General features: G+C 45.7%; 2 protein-coding genes across 2 annotated transcripts in view; both read left to right on the top strand.

The window, feature by feature from the left end:
- LOC135808875 (serine/threonine-protein kinase TBK1-like) overlaps window positions 1-2,248 on the top strand; it is a 31,319-nt gene extending 29,071 nt beyond the window's left edge. Inside the window, exons 22-23 of the mRNA XM_065322117.1 lie at window positions 135-289; window positions 1,028-2,248. Coding sequence (XP_065178189.1) covers window positions 135-289; window positions 1,028-1,163 — 291 coding nt within the window. The 3' untranslated portion in view covers window positions 1,164-2,248. The remainder of the gene's footprint in view (window positions 1-134; window positions 290-1,027) is intronic.
- Window positions 2,249-3,323: 1,075 nt separating this feature from the next.
- LOC135808873 (gelsolin-like protein 1) lies at window positions 3,324-15,988 on the top strand. The gene is made up of 15 exons (XM_065322115.1): window positions 3,324-3,508; window positions 3,780-3,869; window positions 6,926-7,009; window positions 7,621-7,716; window positions 8,345-8,439; window positions 8,636-8,708; window positions 9,385-9,477; window positions 10,308-10,373; window positions 10,825-10,858; window positions 13,180-13,250; window positions 13,704-13,747; window positions 13,938-14,023; window positions 14,322-14,413; window positions 14,875-14,971; window positions 15,723-15,988. The coding sequence occupies exons 1-14, from the start codon at window positions 3,437-3,439 to the stop codon at window positions 14,965-14,967; spliced, it is 1,089 nt and encodes a 362-aa protein (XP_065178187.1). The 5' UTR covers window positions 3,324-3,436; the 3' UTR covers window positions 14,968-14,971; window positions 15,723-15,988.
- The last annotated feature ends 344 nt before the right edge of the window (window positions 15,989-16,332 follow it).

Below are 16,332 nucleotides of genomic sequence, written 5' to 3'. Positions count from 1 at the left end.
ATCCCAGAGTTGTTCTTTTACCGGGTGTCCATGTCCACAAGGTTGAAAGTATCTCTGAGTGTATTGAATGCAACACGTCATACGGCTGTAACAACTGGTGCTTCATGTTATCACCCATCTTGTTTTCTGTTCAGTTGGTGCGCAAGAGTCACGAGTGCTTCAGCGATCTGCGAAGCCGTGCTGTGATCAGAATACAGAGAGTGCACGAAGTCAACATCGACAGCCAGGAAGCGATGTCCAACTCGCTGGATGTCGAGACCAAAAGGAAGCTGGACAAGCTGCAGGAGCTGTGAGTGTCTGATGTAGGCCATGCCATTCTGTATTGGTTTGTGTTACGCAGGGCTCGGGGTCTGTACAAGCTTTCTACTCTGTTCTGTTCTGTTACAAGGTTGGTGTACAAAATACGAAGACACTGCAACCATCCTACAGACCCTGTATGGGTTCCTTCAATCATTACGGATTCCTTCTGGTAACACAGGGGAGCATCCGTGATGTGCAGCACTGATCCATAGATAGTTACACTCTAGTACGTATATAGCATGTTTCACTCACAAACCAACTGTTCACTACATGGGGTACTAGTAGTGATCTACCAGAGAACACTCACCATCGTAGCATTGTTGTATGTTAGGCAGGTATGTTAGTCAGGTTGCTTTACCATCAGTTTAGTGTTTCAAGGTTAGTGTGCAGATTCCATGATGTAGATCGTGCAGGTAGTGACAGTCTCTATTCTTCTTCAGGATTCCTCCCGGTTATGACTGTTGAACCCTACACTTGTAGTGGGAATGCAGTAAGTTGAGGTGCCTACAAACATGTGTGGTGAGCACTTCATAGAAAAAGCTGAGGTTGCTCTTGTGCATGCTATTCCAATAGTGTAGACTTTTACCAGTGTGCACGGTCCAGTAATGTCGAGTCTACTTGTGGGTCATCAGTGCAGCACAGGAAATGCAGCCGGGCCTAGTACCAATGCTGGAAAATGCATTTCCCAAAGACGTTTGTCTTCCTCTGTGCTTACCTCTTTCCTCAGTGTTACTCACTTGTACAAATCTCACTACGCGTTGAAAGAGGAAGCAGCAATATCGCAGCAGCTAGTTAGTGAAATACAAGATACTTCCGGAGCCGGACAACCGTCACCAAGACACAATCCGTTGCCACGAGGCTGAGCTCTTTATGGCGTTATCATCTCGTACACCTGATGTGGCTGGTGTGGTTGCGTGGAGCCCAGGGACTTGCACCACGCACTGGTTGCCTCTGCTGCCGAGAGATGTGTTATAATCAGTGTGTGTGTGTGTGTGTGTGTGTGTGTGTATGTGTGTGTGTGTGTGCGTGTGTGTGTGTGTGTGTGTCTGTCTGTCTGTGTGGGTCTATCTGTGTGTCTGTTTATGTGCATGTGCCGGAGTATGGCATTGAGTTCTTGCCGCTATGATGATAGCGTTAAGTGAGAACTTGATGTGTGTGCATATGCACATGGCACCTTCTCCTTGGATGTGTTCTTGAGTGCCAGCATGGACAAGTGTGTACATGTTGTATTGCTGAATGAAGTTGGAGATGATTATTATGTGTGTTATTTCTCTATATTGTGTGGGAAACCTGATATCTGGAGCTCCTTATTTCAATTCAAAGTGAAGAACAGTGGACAGCTAGAAATGGGTGATGTATGTAGTTATTTTGCAGAAATGGATGTTTATTTTACAGAAATGGGTGATGCACACATGCATGTATATTGGGCATATTGAGTATGTAACCTGCTGAATCTATCGTTTTTTGTATATAATTGTTTGCACTCATTAGTGAGGTTTGAATGCACAGTCATGCCGTATATTTCAGAAAATATCGAAACATCCTTTTCACGATGTACAGGTGTGGCGACGTCACTGCCATGACTTCAGTCTCAGAGTCCCTCACTAACCCAGACCTATATGCATTGCTCACTCTTGCTCTTCTGCTGCTGTGCTGAACGGTGTTAGGGTTCATTTGTTAATTATTTTGGCCCGTGTTTTCAGCTTCGTCGCTTTTGTTTTTCAGGTCTTGTCTATAGTGTATATGATGTCCTGCGCCGTCCAAGTTTCTCTTTCGTTCTCTGCGCTCCGCTTGCTCTCTGGTAGGGGAGTACTGTAGCGACCACGCTGCCATGACTTCAGTCTCCCTCACCTGCCCAGACATTATGTACGTTTGTATGCATGCGCATTCACTTTCTCTTTCTCTTTATTGTAAATAAACCGTGAACAACAAGCGTTGACTCATTGTAGCCCTCTCCCCTGGAGTTGTAATTCCTTAGGCCCCAGCAGGGTGGTATGTTCCGGGGAACCATCTGTCTCCACGTGAACAGATATTTATAGGACATCTACATCGTACATGTAGCTCTGCCACCTTGGCTTGGGTGCCTAAACAGGCATACAGAGTCAGAACAAACATTTTAAATCACACTCTGTTTCTCTCAAGGATTTTGGCATAACGTTGCTCATGATGTTTTGTACATGAGTCATGCATGACTGTGGTCCAATGTGGATCTCTTGACTTGAGTTTGGGCTATCGTCTCGATTATCGTGGGTGAGAGGGGGGGGGGGGCTTCTCCATAGACTCTGCATGTCATCACCACCCATAGTGGGCCATGTAGAGTCGAAGGACTTCATCACTACAACAGACACGGACACAGACAGTGACCATAATTATGCATAGTGACTGACTGGTCTTTGGCCCTTATTTTGTTTGGGCTTGGCAGTGCAGTACCAAACACATACATAATATTATGTAACATACTGTGACTAGTGTGAGTGTGACATAATATTATTATTATTATTATTGTACAATTTGTAGTCTTTCCGACAAAAATAACAACCAGATATCATTATGCTAGGCGCTAGGCGTGAGTCGGAACGACGGAAGAGCATTTTCGTCAGGCGTGAATGAACCGCAGTGTCGACTATCGTCAAGTATCGACGAGTATCGACCTCTTCTTCTGTGACCAGTGACCGGTCCATGCTAACCAGTGACTCACTGCAGTGAGTTACAGTAACAACGATGACGGTGGTGACAACGTTTCGAGTTACTCGAACAGACGAACACTGAAGTAACGACGTAACGTAGTTACTAATACTAGTTACCGGTAGTTGTGAACAGGTCAACTCGTTGGCTACCTGAATGGGCCGTGAGTGTGATATGAACGCCCGCACTCTGGGGTGTTTGGACAATCATGTCGACAGGCAGACTTTGACAGCTGACGCGGATAAAGTTCTGGGAAGAAAACAGCTTGTAGCGGCTCGCACAACGCGAAGCTGCAAAACAGAGTAGCACCAAGCATGCAAGGCCGGGTAGATCTTGTTATAACTCGTTCACGTGCTCGGACTCTGTGTACATCACTTGTTGTTGGAAGCAGTTGTGTTTCTCGAAAAAATAATCTCCTCTCTTGTAGCGAACGTCCGGAACACTTGCAAGCATGCTGAAGGGCAAGGACTACGACTGGCAGGATAGCAACTTGGCCTTGTTTGGCTCGGACTTGGAGCGAAATGTAAGTGTGTGGTAGCACTCTGACAGTTATCACGGACAAGGACCAAGAATCTTTTTGTTATTTGGGATGGGGGAGAAAACTCCGGCGAGTACTCGGTGAAACAGCAGCCTCTCCCACGTCGGCTTTCGGCTGTCGCAGGCTGGCAGGGTATGCGAATCATTGTGGTGATGGCTTACCATTCCCATAAAAGCTGCATGTGGCTATAGCCATTGTCGGTGATGAGTACATGATTGTATGTGTGTTGCTTATTTGATTGGTTGTTGACTTTCAGGTGAAGAAAGCCGCTGCAGAGACGGAGCAGGCGTGGCACGGCTGCGGACAGGCAGTCGGACAGGAGATCTGGCGTATCGAGAAGTTCAAGGTTAGCGGAGAGTGTCCCGGTAGTTACGATACATGTGATGTGGGCATGCATGCCTACTGTCCGGATATCAGTAGAATGCCCTGTTTTTACCGACCTACCCCGTGGCACGATCATTATTCAATTATGCTCAAGTAAGATGTCATCTTCAAGATGACAATGTCATTGTCGATCTACATTTCGTCCCAGTGCCACTCTACCTTAGGCCCTATCCCAAAGTTCTCAGAAGCCCACAAAACGAAAAAAAGGTTTTGGGCAAGCAGGCGCGTAGCCCAAAATGGGGCAGGAGGGGCACGTGCACCGCCCCCCCCCCCCCCCCCCCCGAATTCACATCGCCACAGCGAACCCGTTACAGTCTTCAATTTTGAAGCTTACCCTGTTACGCGAAAAAAATCATTCGCCTTTGCCATTTCCACAGGCAATGGATACGCACAGTGTCATCGAACGAAAGTATCGTGGGCGCCAACAAAATGCAGCCTTAATCACATGAGCGCCGGCGAAGGGTCGCATGGCTCATCTCAGCGCCAACAATGCACAGCATTATTCATTTCAGCGCCAACAATGCACAGCAATATTCATTTCAGCGCCAAACACACTGAACGCACGATTGGAAAAGTTGATTAATGTGAAATAGAATGCGTACTCTGCAATGCTCATACAAACAATTCGCCATGACAATTTTATTATGAGAAGTTAGCAACGGGCAATGCCGCCTCAGAAATGGAGAAAATTGCCTACTGCGGATAAGAAGTGAGGTATGTCAATAGACCTTATGCCGGTCAGTACTAGTTGTACAGATTCACGAAATCCCGTAGAATCCCGTAGACCCGGTTGGGTGTTCATCGTGTGCTATGCATGTGCATTTGACCTCTTAGCCTCATAATTTATTGGCAAGCAATCGCTTTTCCAGCTTTTTCACTTTGGTTAGAACTGATCACTAGCTAGATCTTTGTCAGAAAAAGGATTTCGTATGAAATTCCTTCAGGCCCCATTTCTTAGTGGAAATAGCAGAAAACACAATAGGGTCCTGCACATTCAACACCCAACCGGGTCTACGGGATTTCGTGGATCTGTAGAACTTGTACTAACCGGCATAAGCCTTATATCTCCATTCGCCCGGCGATCATTCAGCACGGTGTACTTACGTCGACCCACTCTCACCGGCATGCCTTAGTCGATCTGGCCATTGACATGCTCTGTCCTGAGGTTTTCAGCTTGCAGCTTTTCCACTAATACCCACGTATTTGGATGATGTCTTCCAATCGTCCGGTTTAGTCTATTGCGAAACCTCTCTACAGCATTGTTGGTGCGCACATCCTTTCCTTGGCAATTCCAAACAACTGCAGGGACGGCAGGGTTGTTAAGCCACTGGTTATAGAAGTACTGGAAAAGATCCCACACGCGATTGTCTTCCATATATCCATATTGTCTTCAACCGTCTGCTCAACGAATGCGAAAGCGTGATCTACTTCAGCAACTGGCAGAAATGGCAAAGCCATCAATTGCCTGCAAGCACACAGGAAGAAATCATGCTCGCTGTACAACTGACTCAGGCCAAGATTCTGTATGTTTCGCCAAATGGCTTGACAGAAATGAAATAGGCAGCCATGTACGTCAGAGTTTGAAAACTCCTCGGCTATGGCCGACGTCAGAGTTTGGAAACTCCTCGGCTATGGCCGACATCAAGCTGACTTCGAAGTCTACTGTGCTGGTCTCTGGAGCAAGCTGAACGTGGATCGCCTCCGTTCCGTCCTTCAATTTACGAATAACGTTCTTGTAGCAACGCTTGGTCTTGCAGCCTGGCAGTAAGCAGTATGCGGCATATGGTAAAGTCTTCTTGTCCTTCAGGACATGGATGGTCAGTAGCTGTGTGAACAGTCACTCAGCGGAGGACATTCAGGTAACTGGTTGTTACTCTTGGTTGCATGCCGTTAGGCAATCATCAGGCAAGGTCTGTCTTGGGGCAGCCTTGAATGTCCCATCGAAATGCCATTTACGATTGTCCGCCAGCCACTGCAGAGCGGTATCTGTAATAAACACGATTGCACCGTCTTCCTCGCCTACGGTATTGCTCAGTAAAAATCGAGTCTGATGGTTGTCGCCAATATTCGCAAACACTGCTGGTATATCCACCAAATCCTGTGAAGTTTTCCGTAGAGGTGGGTAAACAGCTCGACGCGAACAGTAAAGTGAGGCAGATAGAGATGCTTCCGACGGTAGTGTGGATGCTGCCAGGACATCCATGTCGTGGAGTCCTCCGGCGACAGTAGAGTAAATTTGCGGAATCGGTTCGGTCGTTGTCGCTGCTTGTTCTTTCATTGTTGAAATGCAGCTTCTCTGGAGGCCCTCTTCCCTCCTTGGAGCATGACAATGTTCGGCGTGTCCGCGAGGGATAGGAATATCCTCAAAACCTTCGCTTTCCCTTCTAGCGCAGCAAGTTTCTTCCATGCACCGCCACAACAACCGTCCAGCTCGAGTGCACTTGCCCTGTCGGTAGCAGTAGCCACCAAGGCTGAATGCTTGTTTTCCACGACAAGTTGTGAAAGTAATGAATTCCATGATTCCAAGATTCAGAGATTCGAATTCATGATGACCTCTTGGTGTCTATGACAAGTATTTTATGCTTATTTCTACTTGGCGCTGAGGTATCAAGCGCTAACCACAACTCGCGCTGAGATATGCAGCGCTAACCGTTCTTAGCGCTGCATTGGCAAAGGCTTATAATTTCCAGCGCTGGGTAAAGATAAGCTGTCACAAAATAGGCAGAAATTCTCGGCGCCACAAACCCGTGTGCGCGTCACATTGATACTGATATAGTGAGTGCTACGGCGAGTGTGCTATGATGCGGAGTGTGGCTTCGGGTGCGCTGAAGCGTATGTTAACCCCCGCCCCCGTATACGTACCTGCCCTAGATAAATACCCCTTCATCCTTTTGACTCTGTCTGGTGAAGTCAAGTCCGATAGACATACTCTCTCTCTCTCTCTCTCTCTCTCTCTCTCTCTCTATCTATCTATCTATCTCTATCTCTCTCTCTCATGACCCACACGTATGTGCTCAGGTTGTTGGATGGAAGAAGGAGCATCATGGCAGTTTCTACAGCGGTGACTCCTACATTATCCTGAACACGTACAAGGAGGAAGAGGTACATGCAATACCCATCCGCTTATGCCCTTTTAAGTGGGGTGGGAGCATGTCTCCTGCTCACCAATCCTACTCATCTCAGTAGTGATGGTACCTTTCTATGATGACTTCAAATCCAACTCTGCTGTGTTCGTGATACTGCGTATAAGACACAACAGGTTTTAACTTGTATCTTTAAAAAACCATTAAAAGGTGGAATTTATTCTACAGGGCATACCTGTGACGATTTCCAACAATCAATAGGCTGCGATGAGCAGCAACAAGAATGTGCACTTCTAAAAATTCCAAGTTCGCTCACCTTTATCTCACCTTTATCTAGCACTCCTACGAGTCCTAGGAAAACTGCAGATCTCCTCTTTCCGAATGAGGATCACTATGTGCAAGTTCTACTGCGCAAATAGTCTACAGACGCCTGACATTGCTTTCATTGTCGCTGGAACTCAGTTCCGGCATCGGTCCACCTTGTTGCCTTGCTGCCAAGTCAATTTTGTATCGCAATCCTAGACTGGCTAGGGTACCCCGTAAGGAGACCATAGGTCTGTGGAGACTGCCCTAGAGAAATATGGATAAATATTAATAATTGTGTGCTATCTGGGCTGTATGAATGTATAGGAACTGAAGTATGACCTTCACTTCTGGATTGGCCGCCATTCGTCACAAGATGAGTACGGCACTGCTGCGTACAAGACCGTAGAACTGGATACATTCGTAAGTAGTCAACGCAGCACATTACCGTGGTATGTAATTGTTGCAGTGACAGTTTTTCAGCTAGGATGCATGGAAACCCGGCGGGTCGGCCGTACTATTCTATACTGCACTATTGTCACTAGGAACTGCCAGGCAGTCAAACTCCTTGTATCCGGACTGTCCTGATCTTGATAACGCCAGCAACTGGACAGTCTCCGGATTGCGTGATGCTCTAGGCCACTATGGAATGCTGTATATGTCTGTACTGTGCGCTTGGGTTGCTCCTGAGTTGAGCTCTGACCCGGCAAGTAGTATCATGTATGCATATGTGTTGATTTTGAGCTGTGTATAGTTCCTAGCTACAGATGGAGTCCAGTTCCATGTACTATTGGGTCGGATACTAGTACAGTGGGAGATTGTTTTGTTTATTATGAGTGGAGCTGTGTATATGTTTGCACCTTGCTGGAAATCTCTGGGAAATCCCCACGTTCCACTATTGTCTCTGTGATCACACCGCTACACCTACTTCGCGTATGTATGGCTCATGTACAATCATGCTGGTTGGGTCCAGGTCTGCTGAGCACTTGAGTAACGAACCATCATGTGCTGATACTGTTCAATCCTCTGCTCCATGCCTTGTAACTGTAAGCTTGATGACAAGCCAGTTCAACACCGTGAAGTGCATGGCTTTGAGAGCGACCTCTTCAAGACCTACTTCCCGGCCATGCAGATCTGGAAGGGAGGGTGAGTGAATGATGTAAACGTATCAGATATGAACTGCAATGCCCACGGTTATTTTCATCAGGGGTGAGAAATCCAGCAGGTTGATTACTTTGTGTAGGTGTTCATTACCATGCTTTTTTTTTAACCATAGGAATCCAGCTGTAAGAGTTGCTTGACTCTCTGTTCTTTCTACCCTTGGCTTCTCTTCATTTTATAGAGTTGACTCCGGATTCCGTCATGTAAAGCCTGAGGAGTACGAACCACGTCTTCTGCACTTTTCCGGCACAAGGGTAAGTTAAGTGTAGACCCCACCACAGAGGTTGGATCCGATACACGCATTACCTTAAAACATGCTAACCCAACACAGAGATGTGATCGAGAAACACAGGAAACGGTAGGCGTTTGGTTTCGACCCTTGCAAATAGAGTTTCTGAAGGGAAGGGAGAGAGGGAGATACAGAAAGATGAACAGGAAGACAGAGATAGGTGGACAGGGGGGGGGGAGAGAGACAGGGGGGCTGGGGGAGGAAATGTGATCTTTTTCACTTGGTAGAAGTTTCATAAACCACCATGCAGAGGAGCCCAGCTGAACAATCTCATAATTGGAGAAGGCCCAAGCATGTTTTAAGGATAGTCATTGGCCAGGCAAATGCCAGATTGATACCGTCCAACGTTGTCTATGCATCCACTGTGACTTCCAAGGGAGATCCAGCCTCTTCAGGATGAGTTTGTTTAATTAATTAAAGGCATCTTCATCTTGGTACTCGTGACAGGGCTCAGATAGTTGATATATAAAGTCAATTTCGCCGATTGGTACCAAGAGCCAACTGCTAGAGCTATCAATTTTCCCCGAGTTACAAATTGTTGGTAAGCACGCATTTCAAGCACTTTGAAAGAAGATGCTGCTATTCATGTAGTTCGAAGTATTGACATGATTAATTGTTTGTAAATGATTTATCCCATGCAGAAGAACATTGTCGTCAAGGAAGTTGAACTGCTGAAGGCAAATGTCCACTCTGACGATGTCTTCATTCTTGACTTGGGTCTCACAATCTACCAGGTACGTTCACGGAAGATATAGTTCATGGCTGTTCGTTTTCCATGTGTACAGTACTAAACAAATTATTTAAAAAATCCATGGTTCGCTTGAGACCCAGTTAGACTACGTTTTCAGCATCCGTAGGAGCGCCACCACCCTGCAAAGATCTAAGGTGCATCCGTAGGAACGCCACCACCCTGCAAAGATCTAAGGTGCATCCGTAGGAACACCACCATCCTGCAAAGATCTAAGGTGCATCCGTAGGAACGCCACCACACTGCAAAGATCTAAGGTGCAGATGCAGCTCCTAAAGCGGCGGGAGGTGCGTAGATCAGTCCACCAGAAAGGTGGTCAAAGACCGAAAATCCCATTCACCGCATCCATGTTTCCCTCGTGCCAGGCCACGAGTTCCCAATAAACTGTGGGTCGCAGCACGGCTGGAAAAAATCCTTCCGCAGTACTGAAAGTAATTATGATATAGTCCAGTCTATCACACGGAACAACAAGGCACAACGCTAGTTTGTTGCAACTCTAGTCGGGTTTATCAGGTACATTGTACATACGCCCTATGTGTCCAGAATAACCTGTACACTAGAGCTTCGCATAAACCATCATGTGACCCTGTGCCGAAGCCTGCATAACATTAGAATGTGCCATGACAGGCTATTTGTCACTACTTCTGGTGTGGGAGACATTCTATGAATTTTGATTGCAACACAACATGTGTTTCTTTGCAACCTTGATTTCTGAAAGAACCCCACCAAGAGGGAAACTTGGCACACAGTGGTAATCATTTTGCACTGTCTTCCTTGTTCTCTTGCTCCTGCTTCTACTGCTGCTGTTCACTTTAGTTCAATGGCAAGACAAGTAACAAGGATGAGCGCATGAAGGCCAACCAGTTTGTCACCGAGCTTAAGGTATACCTATCACTTAACTAGCACTGTTCCACCAGGAATGGACATCATCATTGCATACCTGCTATAACCAGTATATTAACGTACTCATAGTCATCCATGATATTGTTTGCAATGTACGCTACCATACCGTTCTTTACATTATCGACTACAGTCAACTTAGCTTATAACGACACTCGGCGGGGCATCAGAAAAGTGCCCTTATTCGCGAAGTGTCGTTATACCCGAAGTCTCATCATGTGTATTACAGCTAGATGGGACGTTGCTCTGGGCATGGAAATTCTGTCGTTATTCGCATATTGTCGATCATGATATCCGCAGTTGTTATTAGCGAACTTGACTGTAGATGTTAATTGAATGTGGGAGCATGACATTCCTCTGCTTTGATCAGCCTCTATGGTGCATGTCTAAGTTTCACATCGTTGTCTTTACAACCAATCTGTGCTCTGTTCAGGGAAAACGTGGAAAGGCCAAGAGCGAAGTCCTGGGTAAGTGAGCGCGAAGACGCTGCTGCGGGTAGGGAATCATTCCGTCCTCGGGTCTTGCTCCAATGGATGCAATATTGCATGGGCACACGTGAACCGCATGCATTGCGCTATGTAATGAACCCTTCAAGTACGTTGCTCATCCCAGAAAAGATTCCTAGTAATGTGTATTCCCTTGCCAATATGAAATGTGTGTGGCTGAAGGTTTTTGGTTCTTCTCCACACCCGTACACACTACTTGTGTTTACATTCGTCTAGTTCTAGTTCTAGTTCTAGTTCTAGTTGTAGTTGTAGTTCTAGTTGTGTTGATATGCATGTAACTTACATGTAGTAGGAATTTCGTTTCCATTCCTAACATGATCAATACTCCTCGGTGTATGTGTATGATGATCAATACTCCTCGGTGTATGTGTATGATCAATACTCCTCGGTGTATGTGTATGATCAATACTCCTCGGTGTATGTGTATGATCAATACTCCTCGGTGTATGTGTATGATCAATACTCCTCGGTGTATGTGTATGATCAATACTCCTCGGTGTATGTGTATGATCAATACTCCTCGGTGTATGTGTATGATCAATACTCCTCGGTGTACGTGTATGATCAATACTCCTCGGTGTATGTGTATGATCAATACTCCTCGGTGTATGTGTATGATCAATACTCCTCGGTGTATGTGTATGATCAATACTCCTCGGTGTATGTGTATGATCAATACTCCTCGGTGTATGTGTATGATCAATACTCCTCGGTGTATGTGTATGATCAATACTCCTCGGTGTATGTGTATGAGCAATACTCCTCGGTGTATGTGTATGATCAATACTCCTCGGTGTATGTGTATGATCAATACTCCTCGGTGTATGTGTATGATCAATACTCCTCGGTGTATGTGTATGATCAATACTCCTCGGTGTATGTGTATGATCAATACTCCTCGGTGTATGTGTATGATCAATACTCCTCGGTGTATGTGTATGATCAATACTCCTCGGTGTATGTGTATGATCAATACTCCTCGGTGTATGTGTATGATCAATACTCCTCGGTGTATGTGTATGATCAATACTCCTCGGTGTATGTGTATGAGCAATACTCCTCGGTGTATGTGTATGATCAATACTCCTCGGTGTATGTGTATGATCAATACTCCTCGGTGTATGTGTATGATCAATACTCCTCGGTGTATGTGTATGATCAATACTCCTCGGTGTATGTGTATGATCAATACTCCTCGGTGTATGTGTATGATCAATACTCCTCGGTGTATGTGTATGATCAATACTCCTCGGTGTATGTGTATGATCAATACTCCTCGGTGTATGTGTATGATCAATACTCCTCGGTGTATGTGTATGATCAATACTCCTCGGTGTATGTGTATGATCAATACTCCTCGGTGTATGTGTATGATCAATACTCCTCGGTGTATGTGTATGATCAATACTCCTCGGTGTATGTGTATGATCAATACTCCTCGGTGTATGTGTATGATCAATACTCCTCGGTGTATGTGTATGATCAATACTCCTCGGTGTATGTGTATGATCAATACTCCTCGGTGTATGTGTATGATCAATACTCCTCGGTGTATGTGTATGAGCAATACTCCTCGGTGTATGTGTATGATCAATACTCCTCGGTGTATGTGTATGATCAATACTCCTCGGTGTATGTGTATGATCAATACTCCTCGGTGTATGTGTATGATCAATACTCCTCGGTGTATGTGTATGATCAATACTCCTCGGTGTATGTGTATGAGCAATACTCCTCGGTGTATGTGTATGATCAATACTCCTCGGTGTATGTGTATGATCAATACTCCTCGGTGTATGTGTATGAGCAATACTCCTCGGTGTATGTGTATGATCAATACTCCTCGGTGTATGTGTATGATCAATACTCCTCGGTGTATGTGTATGAGCAATACTCCTCGGTGTATGTGTATGATCAATACTCCTCGGTGTATGTGTATGATCAATACTCCTCGGTGTATGTGTATGAGCAATACTCCTCGGTGTATGTGTATGATCAATACTCCTCGGTGTATGTGTATGATCAATACTCCTCGGTGTATGTGTATGATCAATACTCCTCGGTGTATGTGTATGATCAATACTCCTCGGTGTATGTGTATGATCAATACTCCTCGGTGTATGTGTATGATCAATACTCCTCGGTGTATGTGTATGAGCAATACTCCTCGGTGTATGTGTATGATCAATACTCCTCGGTGTATGTGTATGATCAATACTCCTCGGTGTATGTGTATGATCAATACTCCTCGGTGTATGCGTTTTACTCTATCGGACACGTAGATGAAGCCGATACGTCTAAAAACCACGAGTTCTGGAAGGCTTTGGGCGATGGAGAGCGTACCTCTAGCAAGGTGTGACATAAGGCCCACAACATGCACAGAAGTTGGATTTATAGCTTTTTGTCATGGAGCATGCTAAATGTAGTCGGCACACCAGCATCGGTTCACAGCCGATACTACCGAATTTCGCTAGGATCAATTGCATATTGGTATGCCTTTGTATGCCTTGCCGGGCAACTGCCAGCTGCACTGCTTTTTCAAAACTGGCGCTCAAAATGTGCTCTGTTTTGTCGCTACCGTAGTCCTAATAGACTTTTGTGAAGAAATATTACAGCCACAGGCTGAGCGTTGGACGACGGTGCCTTCAGTGAATACTTGTGTGAAGCTCCATGAAGTGTTATTCAGTAATGTTTTGGACAAAGCGTTTCCTTCCGTTGGAATCTTGTGAAAGTGCATGTAGATGTGCATTGTAGCATTCTGCCATGACCTACATGTTGCTGTGTTTTGATATCTCTCTGTGATTAGGCTGATGATTCTGATGTGGTCGGATTCACACCCGTCCTATTCAGGTGAGTTAATGCGATTTATTCGTGTAGGTGCAGTTTGAGGAGGAGTTATGTGCATGCATTGCATACATTTGATAATGACAAGGCATATTGATGTGTTTGACTGCTTGAGATGTGCTGTATTTTACCACTAAAACTCTAATACCAATCACCCACATGCACTAACAAGCCAATGCCTCCATGTGTCTTTTAGACTGAGCGATGCCTCTGGAAGCCTGGAGATGACGAAAGTGGCCGAGGGTCAGAAGTTCGAGAAGCCACTGCTTGACACCAACGATGGTGAGTTCAAGCCGAATTCTCATCTGATGCACATGCAATGTGAAATTCTATACACGAGAATACATATTGCCAGCTCCGATGTAATAATTATTATAGTGTATGTGTATGCCATGCCGCTGAATCATCGTTATTCTTTTTAGTGAATACGTAGTGACTGATATGCCCGAAATTGACCAATGGCGTTATATGCATCATAAAAAGATAATCGGCAATGTATGTACAATGCAGTTACACTGCAGTTGCGTGATGTCCCCCACTTTCTGAACGAATGTATGTACTGATGTGTAATTTTGTGCAGTTTTCCTCCTGGATACTGGCCATCAGATGTTTGTTTGGGTTGGAAAGGGTGCCAGCAAGGACGAGAGAGCCAAGGGAATGCAATACGGACATGTGAGTATTTCTAGCACTACTCCGGCTTTGGGATGCCACAGAATCAGCTTGTCATGGATCTACTGCTTCAGTCTCCAGTCCGGGGGTGCTGTTCGTTCCACACTCCATCTTCCGCAAAATTACACACAATCTTACCTGGTTGACTTTGATCCTGAACATTGATTATAAAACTGGGGAGGGGGAGGGGGATTTGTGGGGCATGATCTTCCTGTTACAATCCAAGATTCTCCAGCCCTGAATCTTTTAAAATCTGTCCAACCCCAAGCATCTAACTTACTTCCGCAACCTATACTGTGCCAAATTAGCCTAAGACTGATGTCTCTTGTATTTACCAGTAGATCAAGGCAGCTGTCGTGCCTCTTGCTATACCCATGTGTTATTCACACACTGCCGTCACATCGACCCATGTGTCTGAGAATCGTCCTGAAAAGTGTCTATGCTGTCTTTATCTGCTTGATTAGAACTATGCCATGAAGACCAAGCATCCATTTGTGCCCATTGCCCGCATCGGTGAAGGACAGCATGTTCCAGCTTTCGACAGCATGTTTGCCTAAGTTGGTAAGTGAAGCTAATGAGTGACACATCTACCATATTGAACACATGTGCATGTGCTGCCATCCTTTCGTGCTCTGTAGTACTACCGTAAGTCAACAAATATTCGGCGCATATTTATTTTCGGCTATTTTCGGCCTGGTCATGTTTGGCCGAAAATTTGTTTTTGCAAGGTTCAGTGTGACAGCATAGACAGGTGGCAGCAGTACAGGCCGAAAATTTGATGCGGCCGAAATGGGTTTAGCCCTGGGAGGCCGAAGTTTGAATGGGCTGAAAATGTGTACACTTACAGCCTACTTACAGTATGTGGACAGTGGCAGCCGGATTCAGTGCCAAGGTCGCCCAGTTTTTGCCTGCAACTGCTCCTTGCAAGCCACACTCTGCATGATGGCTCCAACTTGAACACCATGGACTCACACTTCACTTATTATAGTCATGCAAACCACTGTACCATGCACCAGGCAGGTCTTTGAATCCTAGATATAGCTACATGTACATGTATAATGGCGGCCATCGATGCAGGGAAAAAGAGCAATCCACCCGCCAACAACAAGATCAGAGAGCCGCATTATGCCTGTGCCTTGTTGGTGCGGCCCTGACTGCTCTCTCCGTTGCATTCAGGCAGACTTTCTATCTCTTTGCACTTTTCCATGTTAGGAGCTATGCTGATACAGTAATATCCTGAGAAGTCGACTTCCAAGCAAGTTGCAATGCTGTACCCAACCGTGTGCTCTTGATGTGGATGATTTCTGTGCAGGCAAGAACGGCGTTGTTTCTAGACTCATCAGCACTTGGACGTAGAGTGAAGGGCGTCAGTGTGTTACCCGTGGATGCATATCCCCTAGGCCCACAGTCAACGTCACTTTGTCCGATTTTGATCTCAACTTGCACTCTTCGTTGCATCCCAGATTGACTCGATTGGTGTGTGCGTGTTCGTGTTGTCACGGACGTTTTCTATACTCAGTTTTCTCCTTTCCTTCTTTCATTCACAATTTGGTGTCAATGGAAACTGGATTACAATCATTGCACTGTGTACTGCATTGCTTGCGGCCATCCTGGTGGATCTGCGGACACGGAGGCCTGCAATGTATTATCAAGTACAAGTATGCATACCGTATCATACGGTGGCATCTACACACAACCGGCGCAGGCTGGCAGGGCCAGGGTGTGTTGAGAGATCGTGAGGGGCTTTCTATGCTAATGCGTAATGGCTATGTACATGAACATGTACGGGTACTGTTGGTAGCAGATACCACCATCATCCAGGCATGATTGATTGTGTCATGCTGGCATGTACACTATAATAACCTTGTTGTGCGGGTACATTATGTATCCATGGTATCAGACAGTACACTGCCATGTGTCCG

Source organism: Sycon ciliatum, chromosome 2, assembly GCF_964019385.1.
Source record: "Sycon ciliatum chromosome 2, ocSycCili1.1, whole genome shotgun sequence".
Lineage (NCBI taxonomy): Eukaryota > Metazoa > Porifera > Calcarea > Leucosolenida > Sycettidae > Sycon > Sycon ciliatum.
This window is presented reverse-complemented; position numbering and strand designations above follow the sequence as displayed.

Coding starts and splice junctions, on each gene's coding strand:
- LOC135808873 (XM_065322115.1), top strand. CDS start 3,437: ATGCTGAAGGGCAAGGACTACGACTGGCAGGATAGCAACTTGGCCTTG. Junction 7,010..7,620: donor ACACGTACAAGGAGGAAGAG/GTACATGCAATA, acceptor ATGAATGTATAG/GAACTGAAGTATGACCTTCA. Junction 8,709..9,384: donor TGCACTTTTCCGGCACAAGG/GTAAGTTAAGTG, acceptor TATCCCATGCAG/AAGAACATTGTCGTCAAGGA.